The sequence below is a fragment of the Hippoglossus hippoglossus genome, chromosome 18 (genome assembly GCF_009819705.1).
Source record: "Hippoglossus hippoglossus isolate fHipHip1 chromosome 18, fHipHip1.pri, whole genome shotgun sequence".
NCBI classification, from domain to species: domain Eukaryota; kingdom Metazoa; phylum Chordata; class Actinopteri; order Pleuronectiformes; family Pleuronectidae; genus Hippoglossus; species Hippoglossus hippoglossus.
Genome location: NC_047168.1, coordinates 10890589 through 10915029, shown reverse-complemented (window position 1 = coordinate 10915029; position 24441 = coordinate 10890589). Strand labels below are relative to the sequence as shown.

The 24441-nt window shown below is 41.5% G+C and overlaps 1 protein-coding gene across 2 annotated transcripts; it reads right to left on the bottom strand.

Moving 5' to 3' along the window:
• Nucleotides 1-170: 170 nt before the first annotated feature.
• On the bottom strand, nucleotides 171-21941 carry rell1 (RELT like 1). 2 transcript variants are annotated; one of them, XM_034569223.1, is made up of 8 exons: nucleotides 21549-21941; nucleotides 14795-14995; nucleotides 12242-12313; nucleotides 9887-9941; nucleotides 5882-6130; nucleotides 3998-4130; nucleotides 2034-2088; nucleotides 171-1950 (listed from the first exon to the last, which is right to left on the bottom strand). In XM_034569223.1, the coding sequence occupies exons 1-7, from the start codon at nucleotides 21571-21573 to the stop codon at nucleotides 2053-2055; spliced, it is 771 nt and encodes a 256-aa protein (XP_034425114.1). In that variant the 5' UTR covers nucleotides 21574-21941; the 3' UTR covers nucleotides 171-1950; nucleotides 2034-2052. The 2 variants fall into 2 exon arrangements, with proteins under 2 accessions (XP_034425114.1, XP_034425115.1); XM_034569224.1 differs by having other exon boundaries at nucleotides 1908-1950; nucleotides 2034-2085; nucleotides 21549-21939.
• Nucleotides 21942-24441: the final 2500 nt, after the last annotated feature.

Below are 24441 nucleotides of genomic sequence, written 5' to 3'. Positions count from 1 at the left end.
CTCCAGTTTCACTCGTTATTTCAATGGCGTGATGTGCGCGTCTCCATTAGATCACAAGGCCGATTGTAATCGGTCTTGATTTTAAAGGGATCACGCTTAACATCTAATGTCTGAGCCTTGTTTTCCTCCGCTTGTGCTGCTCGCCACGATGTACGCTTGTGTACCTGTGACGTTAACGTGACCCGTAGCCAAATGGGTCACACGTGAGAATAAGAAAAAGGTTGAAAAACACCAGAATTTTCCGTTAAAAAAAAGAAATGACGCTGTGTTAAAGTGAGGAAGAGTTAAAAGTGCCTCTTATTTTCCTCTCTCTCTCTCTCACACACACACACAAATATTTAGAGTCATACCACACGTATTTCTGGAGGTAACATTCAACATGAAATCAACATGATTTCCTCTCTCTTTCATTCAACTGCTCTCCACAACGAAATGGTGTCTTGATACTGTAAACGCTCATCGAACGGCAGCGCATGCAATTAGACACACGCTGAGAACTGAGAGGAACATTTCACTGGAAGAAGAAAAGGGAGGATCACATCCCGGCAGAACAACGGACAGCTAATCTGCGACGGATTAACTCATTTGTACACGATCTGCTCGTGACCTCTTACTACGATGACGATTCATATAAAAAAAAAAAGGCAGCTCACGGTAAAATACGATGAATCCAGTTAAAATAAGTAGCTTCGTTTGGCTTCGAACAGATTAGGATTTATTCTGCGTGAACACGAGAGCGAAGCCGAAAAGGAACAAGACTTGAGATAAAAGTGAAGAAGTAAAAGCTTTCAGGTTTGTTTGGTTAGAATCGTCGTCCTTTTCCTTCCATCGACTTTAACTGGCAATGTGTTTTTAACGTCCGACAAACAAAACAATGTAATGTTACACCTCTATAAATTATATTTCTGTCATAGCATGCAAAAAAATATATAATGCCAATCTAAATGTTTAATATTACAAATTAAAGCTGCAAAAATATGTTTATATATTAGCATCTGGTCACATGACTATGTAAAAGGACAACGGGGTCAACGAAGTAGCTCTACGCAGCGTTTTGGTTTCTTTCAGTCGACAACCTTTTTCATTTTGGTTCACAGCTCTGATCGTAATTTCTAGACTTCTGTGCTAAAGCTAACTGTTTAGCACGAGGCTAGCACAAAGTTAGCAGCTAGCAGATTAGGTAGCTAAAGAGGCAGGTAGCTACCAAAACGGTAGACAAAAAAAATGTTTAAGTGACAAATAAATAATGTCACTTATACCTGTCGATGGACAATGTTCAGTGGGCAGCTCGTGTCTGATTAAATTGCAGTTTCCTCTTTATTCGAGGTCAGTTTGGAAGATGGAGACACGGGGTCAGGACGCTTAATCCCGCAGAAGACGGGGGAAACACCTCAACGTCGTGTTCACGCCGTTACAGGATGTGATTACTGTTGCTCTCCTCTTATCACTGATGCTAACGCTCCTGTGTATTTCCCCGGCTCATCCATATCCATATCCTTCTTCCTGGAATGACTGCGTGCGACTTTATCTCAGTCTGGCAGCGCCCGTTCCTGAGCGAGTCGTTTTACAAATGAACTGCTTGATAACATGTAAATAACATACTGCGTCACAGACAGATAGGCAGTTTGGTTGATTAGTTTGCTGGGAGAGCCCCGGTTCAGGGTTCCTTTGCCTTGACGCCTTTGAGCAAGGCACTGCTGTGATATTCTTAAAAAGGAGGAAATGGAGTGCATCGTGACCAGACACACCTTCCCACCCTTCTACTTGTAAATTGCACCGTCGTCTTCATCGGCTGCAGCTTTTTCCCTCCCTGTGGAGCGAGAGTGTGGCGGGAGCGATCCTCGGTTCGACTCCGATGCTTCACGTTCCTCCTGTGCGGATGTTTGGATGTTCTCGTTTGGGTTTTCATATAAAGTGTCCAGGTGTTGCTTCTCTCGTTTCTGGAGAAAGCTGTGGAGTTGGAAAGTAAATCATGTTAGACATAGGAAAGGAGACAAGGATGAAGGAAATTAAATATATATATGACAGGTTACCTGGATTTTCTTTCTTTTATCATTTCTCAGTGTCCGTGTTGTCTGTTGGCCCCTGGTGGTGGAGAAGTAAAAGAGTCATTAATCAAGGGTCTGTGTTCAGCCTGATTCCGGCCGTTCTGCCCTCGGTCCTCCACACTAAAGGGTTTGTTTATTTTCTGGGGCTGGAGACATTTTGTCCTCCTCACACAGTCAATACACGAAAAGCTACAAGTCAACAGCACTGAAATGACACCGATGTTAAATGGATTCTTTGCGTTTGTATCATCCATGAAATACGAGTTTAACGTCTCTCCCTAAGAACAAATTTGGTTTTAAACAGGTTTGTCCCAAAGACTCCAAACTCTCACATTACAGAGCCTTTTAGAATCTGCTCAGGGATTTTCAGATAAAAAAATAAAAAACTGGAACAGAACTCAGAGGATTTCTTGTGATATAGTACAACAAGGATATTGGGAAATGCGTCTTTCAGTTTCAATGTATTACATCACATATAAGACTTTTTTTTCTTACCCGACACAGTTCGAAAATCAATAGAATGAATTGATGTAATTAGATTTCAGGACCAAGGTTTGTGTTTCTACTGTTTTACGCCACAACTGTCGCAACAAAGGGTAAAACGCAGTCATAACTTTCCACCAGTCCCCCCCCCTGACTGGTTGACTATATGCATGAGTGTTAAATGTGACGAGTATATAGGCCGAATTAGAGCTGAATCCCACAGGACTCACTTTAAAGCAGCGGTGTCAGTTTCCTGTGCTTGTTCTCCGAGAAGGTTTCTCACAGTTTGGTGTTAAACAAACAAACAATAGTCGAAAACAGAGGAGGAGAAGACGAGTGGAGGTTCTTCATCACCCGGAGCGTCAAGATTTCATTAAGCAGAGATGAAAACAGAAAAATCCAGCGCTGACGGCCGCTGCTCTTTATCGTGGATGTTTAATTACTCATTAAACTTGTTCTGTTGAACTCAAATTAACCTCACTCCAATGATAATAAACAACTGGTTGAGTGGGAGGTCGCTGACAACAATGTCCATGAAGCTGTTCTTCAGTTTTGTTCACTGTTTCTATCTTTTTACTGAAAATGTGGTTTGTCTGTAAACAATTAAACGTGTCTTCATCTGTCGAAACACATGGGAAAGTTCTATCACTGTCACAGCTGTTAGTGACATATCATCAGGTTAGAGCTGGTCCATTCTAAACTAGAAATATCAGTCCTCTTATGAAACCACATTGAAATTCACTAGATCTGGAATTTTATTTTGGATTTCATACAATTATTCTCTGAGAAATCGGGAACATCTGGAAAATCTCCCAAGAAAGTGAAATATAATTGAATAGGTTCTTTCTTAGCTCATGTTACCCTTCAAATTTCATGGAAATTATTTATCTGGACTGCGGCTGCCGGTCATGTTGTCATTTGTCCCGCCACAGTTACATAATGAACAAAAAGAGTTTGTGCACTCTCTCATAATAACAAAAGAGATCTCTAACTTTTGTGCAGAGCTATTTGCAGCGTGCTCGCTGTGGTCCATCAAAATGCATTTGTCTCTCTCACGTGAAAACCCATCTTTCACTCTTAAGTCGGTGTACCTGTCACTCGGATTGTGCTTAAGAGCGACCTCTGTGGTTGTGTGTGGTTGTGTGTGTGTGTGTGTGTGTGTGTGTGTGTGTGTGTGTGTGTGTACGTGCAAAAAATGAGTGTTGGGCCACCACTTGCTTTCAGAACAGCTTTCTCTCTACTAGAGGGAAACTATTAACCAGAGGGGGGTTAATGTCACCAGGTGCTGTGAACATGCGCATCATTAATAAAAAAATTAAATAAAACAGACCCACTGCGGCGCCTCCACTCACACACATAAATGATCTTGCATACGTAAACACTGCTTGTTGACACACAGGGTGTGAATGGGGGAGAGACAATGACGACAAGAGAACGAGATGAGTGTAAGTTTCCAGGACACAGACCTGCTGGGACTCGGACGTCGTCCGGCTCTTGGGCTCCACCTCTGTGGGGGACGTGGGGACACTCCCATTGGAATCTGATATCAACAGAGTCCGCCTCTCCCTGGTTGGTCTTTCACACTTTGTCACCCGGAACCTGGAAATGGGGGAGAAATAAATATGTTTGTTTTGTCAAAAAGAATGAAAAAAGCACATGGATGTTGTTTGGGATACAAATGAGGAAGGAAGTCTCCTACAGAGCAGAGTCAGCTCATTAAAACAAGACTCTGCTGAAATGTGAGGACACACCAGTGGCTGAAATGAGACAAAAACACACACGGCGCAGTTTACAAAAAGATGATTTTTCTAGGTCAAACTAAAACAGAACTTTGCTCTCGGTTCTTTCACTGTGTCAATAGTACATTTAAAAGGCATAAGCAACATAAAACAAGCCTTGGAAAATAGTCCTTCAATTATAACATCACGGCTAAGCTCATATTTCTGAACATCAACCCAGAGAGTATCAGTTATTCTCATTTGTGCCACAGCTGACATCTGCTTCAGCCTCGACAGAAGGAACAGAGTGTGTGTGTGTGTGTGTGTGTGTGTGTGTGTGTGTGTGTCTCTCAACCACCTCTCTCAACTCTCACACACACACACTCTCTCTAAAACTTTAATTAAATCAGCAAAATGAATATTCCTATCCAGTTGGTGCCGACCCTCTCCGTGCACAGCCATTCATCTGGGCGTGCAAATGAAAAGCAGCCTCTCTGAATCCCAATCAGCTCGCACCGGGACATTAAGGAGGAGGAGGAGGATTCCTCACTGCATGACGGGGGGGCCACGCTGCCTCACTTTTCCCTGGGTTCGCAAGTGGACTATAAAATTGCCTCATTGCTTTAAACATCCAGGGCACAGGTGACGTGAGCTGTGGTGGATTTGGAGCAGTAGCAAACTGAGAGAGTTTGATTCCCAATGTGGAGTTTTTGACTTAAAACACTGGAATGTAATGTAAAGTTTCCATTGTCACTGGTTTTCACACGTGCCTGTTCAGCTGGGGTGAAATCCTCCTGAGGGATCCAATCAGTGGACAGTGCTAAATGAGCTGAATGAACCCATTTGGCCACATTCTTTTCGCTGTGTGATCGCAATTTGAAATCTAGTTTTACAGACTGATCTCTCCTCAAGTTCTGTGATGAAGAAACATTAAAAAAAAACCTGAATCCTCTGAGCAAAGGGCAAATTGTGATTCTTGAATATGAGCAATACCAAAAAAATGACAGAGACAACAGCATCAGTTAAAAACACATTATCAATTACTGCAGCTGCATACAATCTACGATGAAAGACAAAAGACAAACGCACACTAACTACGTTTCTGTTGACGTGTGTTCAAACAGGCTCCAGACAAGCAGCAGCACTGAGGCAGAAAGCTGTGAGATATCACCGGCTTCTCTGCCGCCGCCTCTGTCTGTCCAGTGTGGTGTGTTTTTAACAGAGGTCGCCGCAACACAACACGGGTCAACCGGTGACGCTCCACACTCAACCTCCGCTCACACTGAGCCCTGCAGCTCCAGGGGGGGGGGGGGTTTTCCCAGGCTTCTCCCTGACTGCCCAGCCATGTCATTTTCCAGGTGGCTGGTCTGATGTCAGAGTGCACCGAAAACTCAATCTACTTTATTAAGTGTAGATTTTTTTCTTTTTTCACTGGCAATTACGTGGAGTTAATGTTTGACAGTGAATGTTTTGTGTGCACTTTGTGTCGGATATGGCTCCGGGGCAAACTGTGTGAGTTTTAATTTACCTCCGCTAATTAAACCACCCCGTGTGTTGTGATTCCAGGGAATCCTGGAGATTAAACACGGCCATAAACCCTCCTTTTTATTCTTCCCACAAAAACACACACACCTGCCCACAGCCAGGACCGTGACCTCTCCATAGTGGCTGCGGCGATTCTCTGACTTGCGCGCCGACGGCCTCCTTAGCAGCGGCCATTTCTTCTGGCTGCAGCGCGTGCAGATGTTCTTGTGGCCGCCGGGGCCTCCGATGGTGTGCAGGTGGTTGCAGGTGTGCTTGGCGGCTCCAGGGGGCGCCCCGGGTGAGATGGGGGTCGTGGGGGGGGTTGGGGTGCCGGGGGAGGTCGGAGTGAGAGGAGGACTGAGGGAGAAGAAGAAGCAGAAGTTAGTGATTTTAAAACCTTCTGTAATGATTATCAATGAAAGGAACATTATAGCTAATCAGCAACCGTTGTGGTTTCATACAATTAAATTAAAATAAACAAAACTTTCAAGGATCGGCTTTGAGAAGTGAGACCTTTCACAGACTGACCTACAGTCAGTCCAACACATTTGCATTTCACAGAGAATTCGAGCTGCAGAGTTTCCTTCATGTCACCGCACAACAGACACACTTTCACAGTTCATACTTTGACAGAGCAAATACCATCAAAGACAGTGGAAATTATGTTTAATGCGATAATCATCAAAGTAATATTCTCTAAAGAACGGGCGTCAGGTGACATGTGGAGAATTGTAGAGGAGATAAACAGTAGATGGTGTTTTCTCTCCACTCGTACTGTATTTATCTTAGAAGTGTGTTAACAGACACTAATTGAGGCTCGCTTGCCCGTCTGTTTGCTCTCCCTCTCTCTCTCTCTCTCTCACACATGTTTTTGAGTGGAGCAGTAGCATGTTTGCATGTTCATGACCCTGGAGAGCAGCTCTTCACATTGTTTACACACAAAAGCAGAATAAACAGCAGCTCTGCTCACTGACACAAACACGTGCACATGAAGCAGAGGGGACAGGAAGTAAAATAATGAGATGAGATGCTTTAGGTTTTCACTAATGAGGCTGAGATGAACACTCACTGTATATGTTGTGAAAGAGAAACTGGCAAGAATGATTCAGACAACTGTACTTTACAGCGAGGTCGTTAGGTTCTTCACAGCAAGGTGGGCGGGTCCTGAACAGTGAGGTCATCGAGGACTGACAATAACGTGTTTGATGGGGCGGAGGTAAGAGCTTATTGTTCTCTAGGAACCTGACTTCGTCCATTGAGACACAGTCATGTTGAAACAGTAAAGAAGTTAGTCAGTAAAACAAACTGCCACCTATTCTGGTGAGTAATAGTTTAAAGTTTGATTTCGCAACAAATTGCATTTTATTGCTTGTTGTTTTGGCCCCGTTCATTCTCTGTTTACATATCTTTTAATATTCTTTTAGTTTCATATTTGAAGCCTGTCCAGCACGTTGGTCGACTGAAATGGTTTTAAATGCACTATTTGAATAAACTTTGACTTGACGTCAACGAGGGTCAGTGCAGCCACAGTGACGTCACACTATCAGAGCAGCCTTGTGACCAGTTTCAGCCTGTTTGCGAACATCAGACTTTTTCATAACGACATCTGCGTAGATGTGATAAAGAAATAGAGAAGTTTGTGGAGCTACAAAAAACAAGGTTGACGTGGTATCAAGATGTAGACATGAAACTAATAATGTGAGGTAGACACCAGAAGACAGTGCTGTGTTTTCACAAGCTATACAGGTCGGGTACTATAAACAAGGCGTATAAGTACATGCACGAGCAAGTGCATTGTTTTTTAATCAAAGGCACAAAACCTATTCATGAAGCACATATGCAGTGTGAGGCTCCCTGAGGAGCAGAGGTAGGAAACAGGAGTTTGACCCAGGAGAGGAAGGAAATGATTGAAGGGAGGCGCTGATGTGAACGGAGCATGTTGTGGAGCGACGACAGGGAAGCGAGGGATGGCGGAGAGGTGGAGCAGTGATGGCGAGAGCAGCAGTGAGCGGAGGGGAAGTGAAGTAGTGAATCTGGAGAGGCAGATAGCAAGGCCTGGCCACACTACAGTCACTCTCTCCTCCCCTGTAGCCTCTCTCCATCCCTCGCTCCTTTTCCTCCTTCTCTTCTCCCTCCTTTTCCCCCCTTAAGTGTCCCATAAATTACCCCCGGTGAAACCCCCTCTTCCCACCATTCCTCCATTTCTAAGTGATCCACTGGCCGGCTGCCCAACCTGGCCGAGAGAAAAAAACAGAGACAGATATGAACGGCGACAGAAGAGAGGGAGTAACACAAAGAGAAATTTGGACAGAATTAAGAGACGGGAGGAAAAAAAGACAAAACACGGGAGTGGAGATATGTGTGAAAAGAAATCTGGAGAGAGCGCAGAAGATGATGCATGGAAGTGACGCCAGGAAAATGTGTGCGATTGCAGATTTCAGCAGATTTTTTATTTTCCCTTTCCAGGACACCCAATGTGACTGAGCAGAATACCTCAGTACCTAATCCTCGCCGAGGCAATGCTGCTGCCATTTATCAACACTGCTTCTTCCCCAACAAAAGAGAACATCTCCCCGTCCTTTATCTCCCTCCTCTCCTCCGAGAACAATATGCAGCGGGACAAGAAAGATGACAGGAGGAAAGAGAGAGAGAGAGGAAAACATACTCCTCTAACTCGATTTACTTAAGACTCCTCCACTGTCGCGAGCATCTCCTCCTCCTTCTATCCGTCCTATCTGCCGAACTCGCTCTCAGCTCTTATCTCAGCACTACACTCGCTCATTTACTGTGCGCAGAGGAACGCTGGGATGACACGTGAAGACGTCTGATCTCTGCTCGAACCACCGGCTGCTGTTCTGTTGATGCGGGGTCACAGCCTTTGATTTGAGATGACAATATGAAGGATGCTCCAAAAGAAAAACGTTTAGATTTTGTCTAGAGCTGGTTTGTGTAATTTAACCATAATATTTAGCTGCTCGCTGTCACGGTTTGCACTTTCAAAACAGACCATTTCACTTCTGATGAGAAGAAAGCTTCTTAAAATGAGGACTAATTGATGACGAGTTCGGCACTTTGGTTTTAAACCAGAAGTAGTTATATTTGGACAGACTGAAAGCTCAAGTACACTGCACGCCCACCTACACCTGCACCCATTGGACGGTACTAGCCGTCAATCACACGGTGTCCACGCCCCAAAGCACGCTGCTTTATCGTCTATTTGACTCTAAATGGGAATGTAACCTACTAAATGAACATCATGATGTATTGAAGAAGACTTGAAACTAGAGAATCAGATCATAAAGTCCTTAGTGACGAGGTTTTCCTCATAGACTTCTGGAGTCGCCCTCTGCTGGTCATTCGAGAGAATACAGCTTCACTTATGGACAATCTGATTTGGTTGAGTTATTTTGATCATGAGTTAATCTATGAATTACTTATAATAGTATTATGATTTCATTTTATTATAGTATAATAATAAAAAAAGACTCCTGAAACACAAGGTCATGATTCCAGATGAATTATTTTGTCTAACCAATAGTCAATAAGTGATATGAGGCACAAAAGCAGGAAATATTAGTTGTTTAGCCTTATAAAAGACTTATTTTCATCAAGGTAGTTATTGATTAGACTTTTTGCGATCGATTTTTTCAGCTTTAATGAAGGTTTCTGTACTTTTAAAACTCTGGATTGTAAATATCTACTCTTTTCTTTGCCCACTGCTCCCATTTGAAGTTTGAGTCATAGTCGCACTCGGTGTATTCTGGCTTAAAGATCCGGTGCAGGAAACATGCCAACAACTGGGCTCAGTGGGCTTTAATAACCCCTGGATACAGCGATGTGGGGCACAGCCACACTTTGGGAACTGTCCCCACAACTGCTTGCCCTTGATCAGGCCCTGCCAATCTGGAAGCGTTTCAGAAGAGAGACATGGCCTGGTTGTCTTTCTCTGTGTTTCCATTCATCCTGCCTCACTTCAGGCTGACCAGGAGGCCTATGGTGCCACCTGGTGGTTGATACGGTTAACAGCGCTAGTGTTCACTCATTTATCAGAGAGACAAATTAAGTAGTTTTAAAAAACAGAGGGATTTGATTGTTTATGAGTGAGACACTTACCCGTCAGAATCAACACTGTTCTCACGAACCATGGCTTTCAGGGCGTCCGAGTTTGCTGGAAAGTGGGGGAGAGAGAGCGAGAGAGGGGGAGTTACACACTCGTTCAGACGTGAAAGGGGGAGAGAGAGAAAGAGGGAGATAACAGTGGTGTTGGGAATTAGCGAGGAGAACGCTCCAGTGACTTCAAAAGCAGATCGCTTATAAGAAGATGGCAACAACTCCTTAACACAATTAAAAACGGCACTGAAGTGAAGCTACTGTACACAACAACCTCCGGGGGAACGGGACAAAGCTGACGGAACATTTGTCAGACCAAACAAAGTCTGAAAAGTTTCACTTCTAGTCAAGTAGGGGATAAAGTTTGGAATTTCTTTACTTGACATCAACAGAAGATGCTAATATCTCTTCAATAAAAGCTCAGATAGAAATTCATTCTTGGTTAATTATGGACTTTTTCAGCATCTAAACCACAAAGTAATGTTTCTATTTTTCTTTAATCTTCATTTAATCAGGCAGTTTCTTTTTAAAGAGATACCTGATACCTGTTTAAAGCTGTAGCGAAAAAAGAAAACAAATTTTTACTGTCACACCCGTATAATACTGAATATTTCCATGGTTCGAGTCCCTGAACCACGTCTCCACGTCTCCAAACTGACGTTGTGAGGGTGAGTCACAGTTAACGGACTCCCAACTTTAAAAATACTAAAGTTAGAAGAAAAGGCAGCGATGACTCAGCTCACAGCTCAGGCAAGGAGGAGGGGGGGGAAGAAAAATCAATCTTTGACAGTGATGATGAGCAGTGACAGAGTGGTGCCTTCATCTGCTATCATAGGTGAAGTCTTTAAGATAAGATATGAAGGAAGGTTTGGATTCCTCTGAAGGAATCAGCGATATGGCTGTTTTTCTTTCACCTTAATACTGATTCTGCCTTTTAGAGCTGCAAGAATAACTGCTGAAGTTAAAATAATAAGTAAAAAGACAAAAAAACTGATGCTAAAACACTGATAAATTGAATATACCCTCACCCACTTATTATTTAAAATACAATACAACATAATTAGAAGGACATTTAAAATGTTTATCAATGTGCAGTATTCTTACACAATTATAGCTTCACCCTTGTTGTATCTTTACAACTCTTTTTACTACGCTGTCATTCATTACCAGTTTATATATTACCAATTATGGATGCCTCAAAAGGAGGAAATAAGCGTGATGATAACTGTAACCATAAACACTTGGAAAAGACCTACTATATTAGTGTGTCATAAACCAACCCTTCAGTATTTTTATATATGGTTTATTAATGCTTCTTCTCGGGGGGGAGAGAGAGGAGGTTACATTTAAGTGTGGTTGCATGGATATATGTTTTGTGTTGTTACACATTTTTTATGTGTTTAGCTGTAGCCCACGTCATAAACAGTCGGCTCGGCAGTATAATCTTATTACTTCTCTCCCTCTCCTTTTCATTTTATTTCCCCTTCATCTCCTGCCTCGTCCTTCCCCCGGCGCCATGTGATGTCTGCGCTGTTTGATGAAGTGAAAGTTGTGGAGAACAAAATGTTTGATCTGTATGTGTGTGCACGCAAAATCCCAACAGTCTGTCCAGATTCTCCGGCTGCAACACAACCAGAACTCGAACGTCTCTCTCTCTCCTCCTCCTCTCACATCAGACGAGCCCTACTGTTCCTCTTGTTTGCTAAACACTCCACTGCTACTATCTGTGAGTAAACCTTTATATCTGTATCTTGTTATGAACATCTATGATATGAAATGACCTAAACGTAACCTAATAATAACTCAAACTAAATGTGAGATAACTATTTACATATACACGCTCCAGCTCAAGTCCCATCCACTAACATGGAGGAGGCTGGGACTACGACGCATACTGCAGCCAGCCACCAGGGGGCAATATAGGTGTTTTCGCTTCACTTTTTCAGGTGCTGTCATGTCATCATCACATCTTTATATACAGTCTGTGTGATTTCAATGAAACTCCAAAGCTGAGAGATCTAATAGCACCGAGGACAATCCTGTAAACTCCACTGTCAGGACTGTTCTCATCAACCTGACTGAATTTGACACAATACAGAGAATTGATCGGAATTTCATCTTTTGCTGTATAAACTTTAAAAAAAAGCAATTATTTGGAATAAGTGGAGCCATTTATATCACTTCCAGCTCGGGAGGAATTCATTGTTAGTAGTGCCACTATAACATTTTCAGGAATAGAGCGATTAAATGAGAATTCATGTGATTCAAGTAAGAAAACAGTGACGGAATCAACAGCTATAAATGTGGCATTAGAAGCGTATTTTGTTTGTTTGTCATTTTAATATGTCGGAAACATACCTTCGTTTTTCATGATGTAATGAACAATCTGTCCGACTGTGTCATTGTTTTCACTGAGGGTGTCGTTCATCTCTGGAAAAAAAAAAAACACAACAGGAAGCACTCTCGTTAGTACATGAGCAATAGGCAGTGAAACCCAAATATCATCAAGCAGCTTTGATTGAGCTTCGGCTCCATAAAGATATATTAATTAAGGGGCGGACAAAAACTCCAAGAAAAGGTCAAGCAAACATTTCAGTTTAAAAAAAAACAGGATGTTTAAAAACACTTCTCAGGTTTGGCCTTAGGACATTAACAACCAGGAGCCTTTTCCCTTGTAAATGCAAAACAAAACAGCCGTCAGTCAGGACTTAAGCTCTTATTAATATTAGAACTTGATGACATGACTCCCGAGGGTTTTATTGTTTAACTGGAGCAGAAATGCAATTAATTAGTTATAATTGGAACCCGCACGTTCACTAAATGCAGCGTTTTTGTGAGACTGTTTTCCTTTCGAGAGATTAAAGTTTGGCAAAGCTGCTTTAATTGAATTTATGGCCACTTGGGGGCAGTGTAACAAGCCGTAAACACAACACTGTCATGTTTATTGAATTATAAAGTTGATATCATGTGAGCAAACCGTATTTTACTATCTTCCCATTTAGCAGATATGCAGCAACACTCTACTTTTTGCTCCGTTTTGTTCTCCACCTGCTCCTGAGGGAAATATCTGGCTCTTTAACTGTTGTGTTGACAGCTGGACGCCAACTTTGTCTGTCTGCTGTTTGGTGCGGAGCAGCTACAGCCTGCAAAGTTTTCTTTGACAGCTTTTCAAACAAAAATGGTGGCCTGCTATGATGAGAAACAAAATACAGGAGAGCTGTGAGAAAGAATCAAGTTACAGGCTGTAAAAAACAAAACAATGGGTGACAATTCCCTGTCAATGTGTCCATTGTTCATACAAAAATGATTGATTAGTGCAGTTGTATTGTAGTGAACAACAGAAACAAGGGTCCACGTTTTCTGTTAATTCATCCGTTTTCATCACCAAAACATTGTGAGACTAACAGCATCAATGTATTGAGTGAAAGCCACTGGAATGTTTAAGTTTGGCCTGAGACCAGGCTCTAATCCATAAGAATGTGCAATCACTGACTGCAAAACTCAAACCAGCTCTTCCAGGCAGCACACACTGCCTGGAACTACCAGGTACTTCCCAGAGTTTCCTGTTGATTGCTTCCTCAATTTTTCCTCATTTCCCCTGAACGTAATACTTTTTCCACAAGTTGTGGAAATCCTCTGGCATGCCGCGTCGGATTACTGTGAATCACAGTGACCTATACAAGCTGTCCGCAACGTATAAACCTCAAAAGCAGTTGATGTTATAGGAGACGAAAGCAGAAAGAGACAACAATGCAAGAGGAAACCTGTTCATTAACAAACAAGAGACAACTGGATGAACTGAACGTGGGTGGGAAAAGCTTTTTATCCCCCTACTCTTTTGTTTCGATGTATGAGGAAGAGAGGGTAGGGCTGTTTGACAAAAGGAAAAACAAGGAGAGCTGCTGCTGCTAGGTCTCAAACTTAGAAACCAGATTTCTCTGGGAGGCCAGGAAACTCTTCATCAGGTTCACAATTCCATAACAATAAGGCATTATCTGCCGCGAAGCCCAGGTAAATCAAACAGGCCTTGAGTGCAGACTTTGTTTTGCTTCACCTCACTTAACACACCCCTGATAAGTCAGAGAATGAGTGATGCCAAACGTCTTCTTGGTTTCTATATGCCTCCACTCCTTAAAAAAAAGGTCATTGTCCTTCTGTCATTAGAAGAATATGGATAAGATAAGACCGCAGTAAAATGATGTCTTATGATGTGTGAAAACTTTCAATACAGCATTAACTGTGTCTGAGCTCAGGGTGTTTTCTGAAGATTCATTCATCGGTGCAAAACACTTAAGATCACTTCTTATTCAGTGATGCATAAAATACACATGTATTCCTTCAGTAAGCTCCGACCTATGTAGAATTTTTGCATTTTAACCTTGTTTGATGCACAGGAAAATAAAAATGTCAACAGGTTTATATCAAAGAAAGTTGCCAACCACATCACACAGGTCTATTATTATTATCGTCATCATCTGCCCGCACCTACAGTACGTAGTGGCACATACCAAAGTTATTAGAGTCAGGAATGTAGTACCAGCCTGTAATACTGGAGGGCAAGCAAAATAACCAATGTGACTTTATTACATAACGTCTCATATTGATTTTTAAAAAGTCACACGACAAGGAAATGGAAAACCTCCCGCAGACCGATGACTAATTTGGAAATTGTTGCATAAGAAATCGCTTCTTCTGCATTTGTTTTTTTCGACTGAACTGAAAAGCGGCAGCGTCACAGTGTGACAGAGATAATTTAGCCGAGGTTAATTTTAAACTTGATGGAAAATAGTGTGAGTGATAATGTAGATAAAAGTAAAAAACTAAAACCAGAGGAATTTCCCAGAGCCTAAAAAACATACTTGTTCAGATTTGCTATTAGTGGTATTTGGTACTGGGTATGTATTTCTTTACCTTCACCCATTTCCGGATCCTTCTCCTCAAAAACGTCATCGTCCTCCTGGGCCTCGGTGGTGCAGCGGTAGCCTTTCCTCTTCAGCACGTGGCAGATCACCACCCCCAACAGGCCCAAGAGGAAGAACGTGGGCACCAGGATGAAGGCGATGTAGTCTGGTTTGCTGCCCACTCCTCCACCTTCTCCAGTAGGTGGACCCGCTGACAAAATGAAAGAGATTTTCTTTTTAAATGTATATTTGTTGCAACAGAGCACAGGCTTTAGAGAATAAAACAACACATTGTCATTACAACGCCCTTGATGGTAACTTGATATCGACACTGACACCGAGGATCCTCCCGAGGCCTGTGTTGAGCAGCTGAGAGGATTTAAATTCTATCAGCTGCAACACGACCGAGCTTTCATGTTCCCGTCCTGGATCAGTCGAGTCTGCTGCCGTCTCCGCTCTGTAATGGCTACATCTGACGCAAACCTGTTGTGTCTTCGTTCCACAGCATTCGGTGCAAGAGGCAGAATGAAGGCTTACTGTATCTGTAGAGTAAAGGCTGTTGAAAAGAGCTTGACACGTGTCCTTTAAGCCGAAGGAGCAATCCAGTTTCTTCCTTCCTGTAATGACTCTTCCATTAAAATACATTAGAGGTCAGTAAGTGCAACAGTCCTGCTGCTGATGTGCAATTAACATTTAGAGGCCTACACCCAGCACACAACACAAGCCCCAGAGTGTCTTTGCTAGTTTCCGAACAATGGAGTTTTTATTTTTCACGTCACGTTGTTTAAATAGCAAAGGGTGTGTTGGTCAGTTGCATCGTTGCTTTCGTGAGGCAGCAGAAAGCGACTGCCCAACAAAAGTCTGGTGTAAAGTCAATGGTTTAGTATTTTACAAATGCATTATTGAGATATTCATTTGCACCTACATAGATGGTTCCACAAACAACTACACCATAGACTTTATATAAAGATGGACGACATGACAATTCCCCAAAAGTGAAGCTCAAACATCTCGGTCACCACCTGGTGGCTGGCTGCCGCATAGGTCATAAACGCTGCCTTCTCCATGTTAGTGATTGGGACATTTAACAAAATAAAAAGTCAAATAAATTTTGCTCAAAGATAGTTTCTTTCATTTTTGGTACTTCTAATCACGCTGATAGTTTTTCTACTAGTGATTGGTCGAGCGAGTGTATCAGTGGGACCTTGCGACAGCGGCTCAACTCTACGATCCCTACTGCATAGACTCTGGCTCCAAACTATGTCAAAGATGTTGCACAAGATGGAGCAGATCCGTTTCCTCTGTATTCTGTCGTACTACCTAGGAAAAAGGGGCGTGGATAGGAATGGGAGATGGCAGGTTTGATTGGTTTCGATTATGAGTTTATATGCTTGAAAAGCTGCGGATGAAGAGCATTGATGTGTACAGGACACATAAACCCACTTTGCAAGTAGTAGGTTTCGTCATACCTCAGGGTTTATTATGTAACTGCAGCAAAGGGAACACATAGATCATAAACTTTACTATAAACTTGCGATTCTTCTGCTTCCACTCCCACATGCCCACCACCTACACACCGGACTTTAGACCCATTAGGGTGAAACATGGCTCTTGGGAAGGCTTTGTGAAACAATGCCTGAGACTATACTATCCTGTAAAATATAGCTTCATGGCTGTAAGTAACCACGCATCTCATTTTCAACCAACCTCATGATTTTCTTGACGACCGACTGCTCTCATGTCAGATTTCGGTCAAGCCATCTTGAAACTGATAAAGGTCAAGGTTCAAAGTGTAGATGGCGGCCTGTGGTCGGCTATAGGAGAAAACTGACTCCTGCTGTTTGAGCACCACGTAAGGCATTCCAGTACAACACACAAGAGGGCCTTTGTCCTCTTTCCTGATCACGTCTGTGTGTGTGTCTGTGTGTGTCAGTGAGAAACCAAAAGAAGTATACGGCCATTCTGAAATAATCTCAATCCTATCCAATAAAACTATATCTTCATCTCATTGTGAAATGTGCTGCGTGTACAGGCATGTGTCTGTGTATCTAACCACGTGCCTCCTGATGCACAGGCATTTTTTGCTAGTCCTTTGTTCGACTTCCCTCGTGCATCAGACTGAACACACTGTTACAGACCATTGTCCGCTCACTGACCGCACTGTGACCGACTGTTGTGCGTTTCCATTTGCTTATATCTAGAGGAGGCCGCTCTGATTGGCCGTCCTGGCACCGTCCCACGCCTCAGAACGTGGTTCAGAAGGAGTCGTAGTGGAAAGTGAAGATTGTATTAAAAGCATTAAATAAAAAAATAAAACACTTGAGTGGAAAATGGCTTGAACAGAGTCCTTGAGGAGGATTTGGAGTTGAGTCACAAATCGCTTAGCAACCAAAGCATTGTGCCACGATGGAAGTCCACAGAGCGACAGCCAAAAATAAAGATGTGGATTCACACAGTAATTATGTGAATCATATTATCATGCTGCGTGAACTCAGAGGAAAAGAGACATTGTGGAATTATGTGCCATATAAATATAAAATATAAAAACTACAAATGATCGTAGAATAAATTAAATCTCCAAAAAATACTATGAAGATGCTCATCATACTTACAAGTTAAAAATGTCTTGTTTTGACAGAACAAGTCCAAAATATAACCTGACTGATACTAGATTTATTTTCCTAGATCAAACAATGGTAACTCAGCTGACACTTAAATGTGTAAGTACACAAATGCTTTTTCCTGACCTTGATGCATACGAAGCAGGACATTCGACTGTATATAGATATATATATATATAAATATATATATATATATATATTTTTAGTCTGGTCGATGTCCCATCCACTAACATGGACGAGACAGGATTCATGGCCTATACTGATATTTTAGCTCTATTTCTGGATAGTGTTCATTTATAGTCTATGAGCTGAACAAATGACAATGACACTGTAACTAAATAACTTATCAGCTGATGTAGGTGCAATGACCCGGAGTCCTTGTGATGCTGGATGTGTTATCACAACACCGAGGGGCGGCTGCTCGTCTTTGCTTTGTTAAATATACATGGGTGTCATATTGACACTGCTGATGAGTTCCCGATATCCAACAAAAATAGGCTGAAGAAGCGACTGTGTTTATTCTTAGGATGAGATGAGAATGTGAGAAGAGATTCTGGGCCTAAGACAACATTTTACACAAAGGTCCCAGTGACACCAAGTGCTGCACATGGGGTTGGTTAAGATTCGGGTGAAAGCCAAACAAACGCTGACTGGGTCAAGCTGCCCCTGGCTACAAGGAGAGCATGTTGTGTTACAGTGAGCAACTGCTGTTCCCGAGGATCGCAGCAGATAAATATCATATTCCCCTGGAAACTGCAAACCTCAATATGAGAATTCGCCATCGGAATTCGCTCTAACTTTCACTTTGATAAGGGATATCCTCCAAAAAGTATTTCTGTCAACACTGTCAAATCCATAGAGGGAAACATCCCTCGCAGGCTGCACCTGAATAGGTCAGCGTTACAGTTCCGCTGGTTTAATTTCCTGCAGTTTTATCGGGAATCAGCGTGCGAGAAGTTGTCTGCCTGAAGGTTATCGACGTCTGCCACAAAAGCCTCTTTCACAGGATGATGTAAAATCAATCGCTGCAGAAACACACAAAGGAGGTGATTTATGTTTGAAAATACCTGAAAGAAATAACCTGAAATACTGAAGTGTGAGACAGTTTAGCTATGTAAAGTGTTTTAGATTTAACCAGTGTCTTCTTCCTCTCTTCTTCTTTTCTGATCCCCTTTCTTAAACATCTGCTGTTCGAATAGGAAACGATTTTAGCTACTAATAGAGGCAAAGTTTAAAGATGCCTTTTGTGTGCTGGAATCTATATGAATCATACTTTGTAATGTTCCTTCTCTTGCTCTCGCTGCACAACGCCTCAAAGCGTTTCAGAAAAGAGGATGTTGATGTTTCTTCCCGCTGACATCAGCAGACAACATGGCACAAGGAAGCACGCCGCTTGTTTACAAAACTAAATGAACCTTATTCAGATTTAATTTTGTTTCCAGAAGCGACTCTGTGAGACGTTTATTGGCTGACAGCCTGACTGACATCTTTTAAAACTGAAAATCTGAAACAGATGCAAGAATTGACAGACTTTTTAGCCGAGCTGCCGTGATCCTTAACAAATGTGAATGCATCACTCCAGCTCTATATATTTGGTTGTTTTCCTGTTTTCACTCTTATTTATGGATAAAATACTTCCCCGAATATTGTATTGGTATCAGCCTCTAAATATCCATATCTGTTGTGTTCTACTTACAACAACAACAAAAAAACGCTACCAGTTGTCATATTTTTAATGCTAATGATATCAACTGTTATAATCAGATACATTTTACGTAAAACAAATGTTTATTCTCTAAATTCACTTCTGTATATTTAGTTGTACTTCTGTTGTATTTGTATTTATATTTATTCATAATAAACTTTATGGTTTAACTGTAAAACATCAAGCCTCAATTACATTTATTAGTCATAAGGGTTTGATAACAACATCATAATCACCTAATGTTGGCATAAGCATCGGCCACAAAAAATTCATATCTGTCGAGCTCGACCCACAACACCACATTTATTAGTGCATGTTCATTCACATTATCTGGTCCTATTCATATTATCGAGTTGTATTCATTTATCTCAGAAGATTAAAAAAGCCATCAGGGCCTCCACACCTCAAATCTTTCCTTTCTTGGCATCGTCAAAAAGTAAGTCCATTAAAAGTACTTAACTGTTGAGAGAACGGCAGTAAACAAACCACCAACGCTTTTTCATTTGACCACAATGCATTAGGACGAAGTTCTGTGGTCTCCAGCTCTGCAGTATATATTAGAGGTTTGTAAAGACTCTGTCTAACTGTGGCATTTCCTCTTGCTGAGGAAATCATGTGCAGCTAGGGAAGCAAATCTAAGACCCAGTCCACATGTGGTTTCAGATTACAAGAGACAGTCCTGTCACGTCAAAGCCTCATCCTCTATCTAGTCACTCAGTGCGGGTGCTTCCTCGTCTCCATTTGCAGTCATGAGATAAGACATTTTAATTCAGAATTATATTTTAAAAAGCAGTTAAAGTCCAGAGAAATGAATGAATAGATGAAACAAAACTGATTATTCTATGACCTCTCGTATCCTTGTAATAATCTTGTAACTCCTCCAAATTTATCTTGTGACCCTAAATGAACCCTCAATTCCAGCTTTACATGAAGTGGTGAAGACACTTTTACAGTACACACACACACACACACACACACACACACACACACACACACACACACACACACACACACACACACACACACACACACACACACACACACACACACACACTAACATAACATGAGCGTATTCCAGTTTCCAAACCGGGGCACTGGATGACTGGGTCTCATTGAATTAGCATGAGGATTCAGCCTTGGCCTTTTCGAAGGACAGACTCCTGTGGACTCTCCGTGGAAAACAGAAACAGGCCGGGCATTTTAAAGGTTAGGAAGAAAACCAAAGCAGCACTGGCTGGAACTGAAAGACAACACTTGCTGATGCAGACACACTTACAGTCGTCTGCTTAAGTGGTTCGAGTATTTTAAATAGAACCACAAGAGGCTTTTAGAAAGGGGCTTCATCAGGATGTGTAAAAAATGAATTGTTACTCATGAGACATCTTTGGCTGTCAATGAAAGACTGAATATTTGAGGATGGTTTCTGTGCAAAGACTTTATTCCAAAATGTACATTAATAAAAGATAAGAGATCATTTTTGTTTTACTTAATACTACATCTGAAGTTTTCACCTCTTCACTTTTCCACTTCTCCATGGAAAATGGAAGCAGGTGATGAGCCACAATTTCCTACTCTGCTTCTGCACTACATCTAAGAATAAAAAGTAATTAGTTAATAGAAACCCTTAAAGGTCCAGTGTGTAAGATTTAGTGGAAAGGGATCTATTGGCAGATATTGAATATTAAATAATCCTAGTGATGTTTTCTCGAGTGTTTGATCATCTGAATTGTATGAATTGTTGTTTTCTTTACCCTAGAATGGGCCCTTTATATTTTAATACTTCATATTTACATCCGGAGCGGGTCCTCTCTATGGAGGCCGCCATGTTTTTTACAGTAAGTCAGACTGGACAAACTAAACACCTTTTGAGCTTTTATGAACAACTAAAGGTTTCTCTCTCATGTTTAGAAGGGGAGGGTGAGGTGAGGGGGTATTCAGCTGCAACATGCACCTTCACCACTAGGTGTCACTACATTCTACACACTGGATCTTTAAGTTGCAGACTTTAACTTTGCAAGAATCATTATAAGTTGACTAGGATGGACTGACCTTCATTAAAAAATAAACAATAACATCCTACAAACTGTGCATGTTTCATAAATGCAAAGCCTTAACTTTTCTTTAATTATATATCACTTTTAAAGAGATGAAGCTATAACTTTAAATGATTTTAGCCAAGTGTGCTCCTCCATCTGTCCACACAGGTGAACGCGGTGTGTTGACGTGTAGCTGTCACACAGCGTGTCTGCATCCTCCAGCTCCAACATTAGCTAAACTAGCCGCTCGCTACGTTGCGTGTTTATTTTGTTGCGGGAGCCAACTTTGCTGCGTGAAAAGGTGAGAAGAACACGCGATGACAGCGACTTTAAAAACGCGCAGTGGCGACACATCACCCCCTCGTCCATTGAGAATAAAAGTTGATAAGTTGGGAAACTTACGTGTGGTGGCGGTTGGATGAGCCATTGAGGGGCAGGACAGCGGGGAGCCCGGGAGCCGGGAGGCGGGCGGAGGTGATGCTTGAGACGGGCAGCAGATGGACGAGGTGCCGGTCACTAGCGAGCCGTGGTCAAAGTAAACTAAAGTAAACTTAGCCACAGGAGGGGTTTGTTACTAACGTGAGCGTATTTCCTGATTCCCCAACAGCGGATACGCCCTGATTTCAACGCAGCGCCGCCCCCGACAGAGAGCGGTACGTAGGAGGAGGAGAGGAGGGGGAGGAGAGGAGAGGAGGAGGAGAGGAGGAGGAGGAGGACAGCAAGAGGAGTCACTGACCAGGACTTCCGGCTTCGCTGGGTCTTGATAAGAAATCTTCGTTTTTTAATCGTGAAATCAATTCAAATAACATAACTCAAAACTTGTGAGTGATAGTTTCACAAAACACTTTCGCTATGCCTCTGTTGTGATATCTAATATTATAATAACAAATTATAATATTTCCTTCATAATATTGTTTAGAATGTAAAATTGTACAATATAATTTAATCTAAATGTGTTCTGGTTGTTTTGTTGTGGCAGGTTAATCATTTTGTGAGCTTCTTTTGAATGGTATAAAATGAATTGTATCTAATAGAGGGATGTGAGGGGCTGTGTTGGCCTGCAGTGATTTTAATTTGTAATTCTATTGAATTATTTGCTTTATTAATTCATGTCTTGTGAACGTGGGGCAGATTATATACGATTATTATTCTTTTTGCTCCTGTTCATTCAATATTTGAGATTTTGTGTTTGCATTTAGATTGTTTTGTTTGCTTGATGGATGAAATAAATTTGTATATAGAAATACAATGCAAGTCTTTCATTGTTTTTCATGAAAACACTTTTTGTCACATGAAATGTTAGATGGGAGTTTTGTAAGGTCTTTTTCCTAAAAGCTTAAACTTAATGTCAGCTTTCTAACTAATGTTTAGGGGGAAACTGTCTGGCTTGTTTGTATTTCTTCAAAATCATCTTTGGCAGCAAATAGTCCAAGATATAGTGTCAGGGGTTTCCTGTTTGGATAGTTTATTTGAGTGTAAGGACACGATCACGATCATTAAAATAGAACATTTCCTGTAAAGAAACTGCCACATAAGTAAATAGTGCATGTCAAGTGTCTACGCAGTGCATGATTCACATCTTTATCAAAACCTGACATTTTCAGTGTGTAGCTTGATTTTAAAAACAGCTAAAGGCCAGAGGCAAAATAAAAGAAGAACACCACCTGAGACATGCTCCCAATGGCAGGACTATACCAACAATGCACATGTGGCTGAGTCAGACTACTTTTCCTGTGATAGATGAAGTCAGATGTTGATCACTGATTTTAGTGCTGCATAATCCTTCAATGCCAATTGTATAATGTTTGGATGAGCCCTCTACACAATAGCTGCCTCGTGTGTTGGCTGGTTTGATGCATCCTAAAAGGCTCCCAGTAACTTCTCAGTATCCATAAAAATAACTAATTAAATAACAAAATTTAAATTGCATCATAGAGTCTATATCAAATCGCAAGTCATGAATGTCAAGTTGAGTCTTTGCTTAATCTTAGCCAAGCAAATCTCAAGTTTTGCAACTGGATTCTGAGTTAAGTAATGTGAGTTGACTCCCCCACCTCCAGTTATTAGAAGCTGATGTGAACAAACATTACAGACAAACACAAAAGCCCTAATTCTTCACACAACTATGAAAAAGCTTGAACTCAGTGGTGGAAAGAAACAAAGTACATCCACTCAGGTCCTGTATTTTATTTCCTCATTTCCATTCATTTGTTTCTGCAGATTAATTATTCCAATTTCTGTTTAATTCTAATTCATTTATTTGTTCAATTATTTTTGGTTCAGTCCTGCATGTCAGTGTTTCTCCTAGGAGCCAAGTTTACACAATGCTTCCCTCTAGTGGACATTTTCCCATGCTGATCTTTGAATGTCCATTTCTTATTGGAGCAGATTTACATTTCTACTACAATGGGACTATTGCTGTGCTAATTTTAGTATGTGCATAGTTGCAAATAAACTGTTTGTCCTTCACACACCCTCAAATGTTCTTGCACTTACAGTATCATGATTACATTCAAACACATTGCAGATCAACAATGTAGATTTCCATCTTTTCGGAGATAGGATCTGTCTGTTTAAGAGAACAAATTCAAAGAACAAGCACATCTTGTCCTCGAAAAAAATGGAAATCTACATCGTTGATCTGTTTGACTGTAATCGTGTTGTTGCACCTACAGTACAGCCTTTTTGATACTACTGTATATCTTACAGGTATTCATGGTCCCAAGAGGATGAATCCTACTCAACACACCATCTCTATCTTTTCATTTATCTTTCAGTACATACGCATTATATTAACACTGAATTTGTGCCAGTCATAGTGCTGAGAGACAGCTCTGCAGCGACAGGCAGCTTTTCGGTCATTACTCTGGATTTCTCCTTCAGCTGCCATCTCCAGCAAACAGGCTCAGACCAGCCAAGTGCGACCGACTAAGCACCACAGACCGAGAAGCCGAGTAAACTACTGACTGCTGAACAAAGTGGGACATTCAGACAGGGGCGCGTCTTTTTAGTATTTTTGAATTGGGCTGTCAGGTGGTACAGACCACATATTGACTGGTTTATTTTTGCATAGACAAAGCTGTAATTATACATAGATTCACTCACTTGCACTGGGATTTGTGACACATTTTTAAACTCAACTTCCATTTAACTTAATATTCTAAACTCGTGTTCCATTTACAGCCACATAAAACAGCTAAGTGTTGTGATTTGTGTTTTCTTTTTAACTGTAATTATGACTAAATATTGATTGAAAGATAATTTCCACCACTTGTAATAATAATAATACTAATAC

What these genes read in the sequence shown, in the direction of transcription:
- rell1 (XM_034569223.1), bottom strand. Translation starts at nt 21,573, where the DNA reads ATGGCTCATCCAACCGCCACCACAC. An exon ending in AACAGTGTTGATTCTGACGG is followed by an intron (nt 6,131 to 9,886) that starts GTAAGTGTCTCA and finishes CTTCTCCCTCAG; the next exon opens with TCCTCCTCTCACTCCGACCT. An exon ending in CGACGTCCGAGTCCCAGCAG is followed by an intron (nt 2,089 to 3,997) that starts GTCTGTGTCCTG and finishes CTTCTCCACCAC; the next exon opens with CAGGGGCCAACAGACAACAC.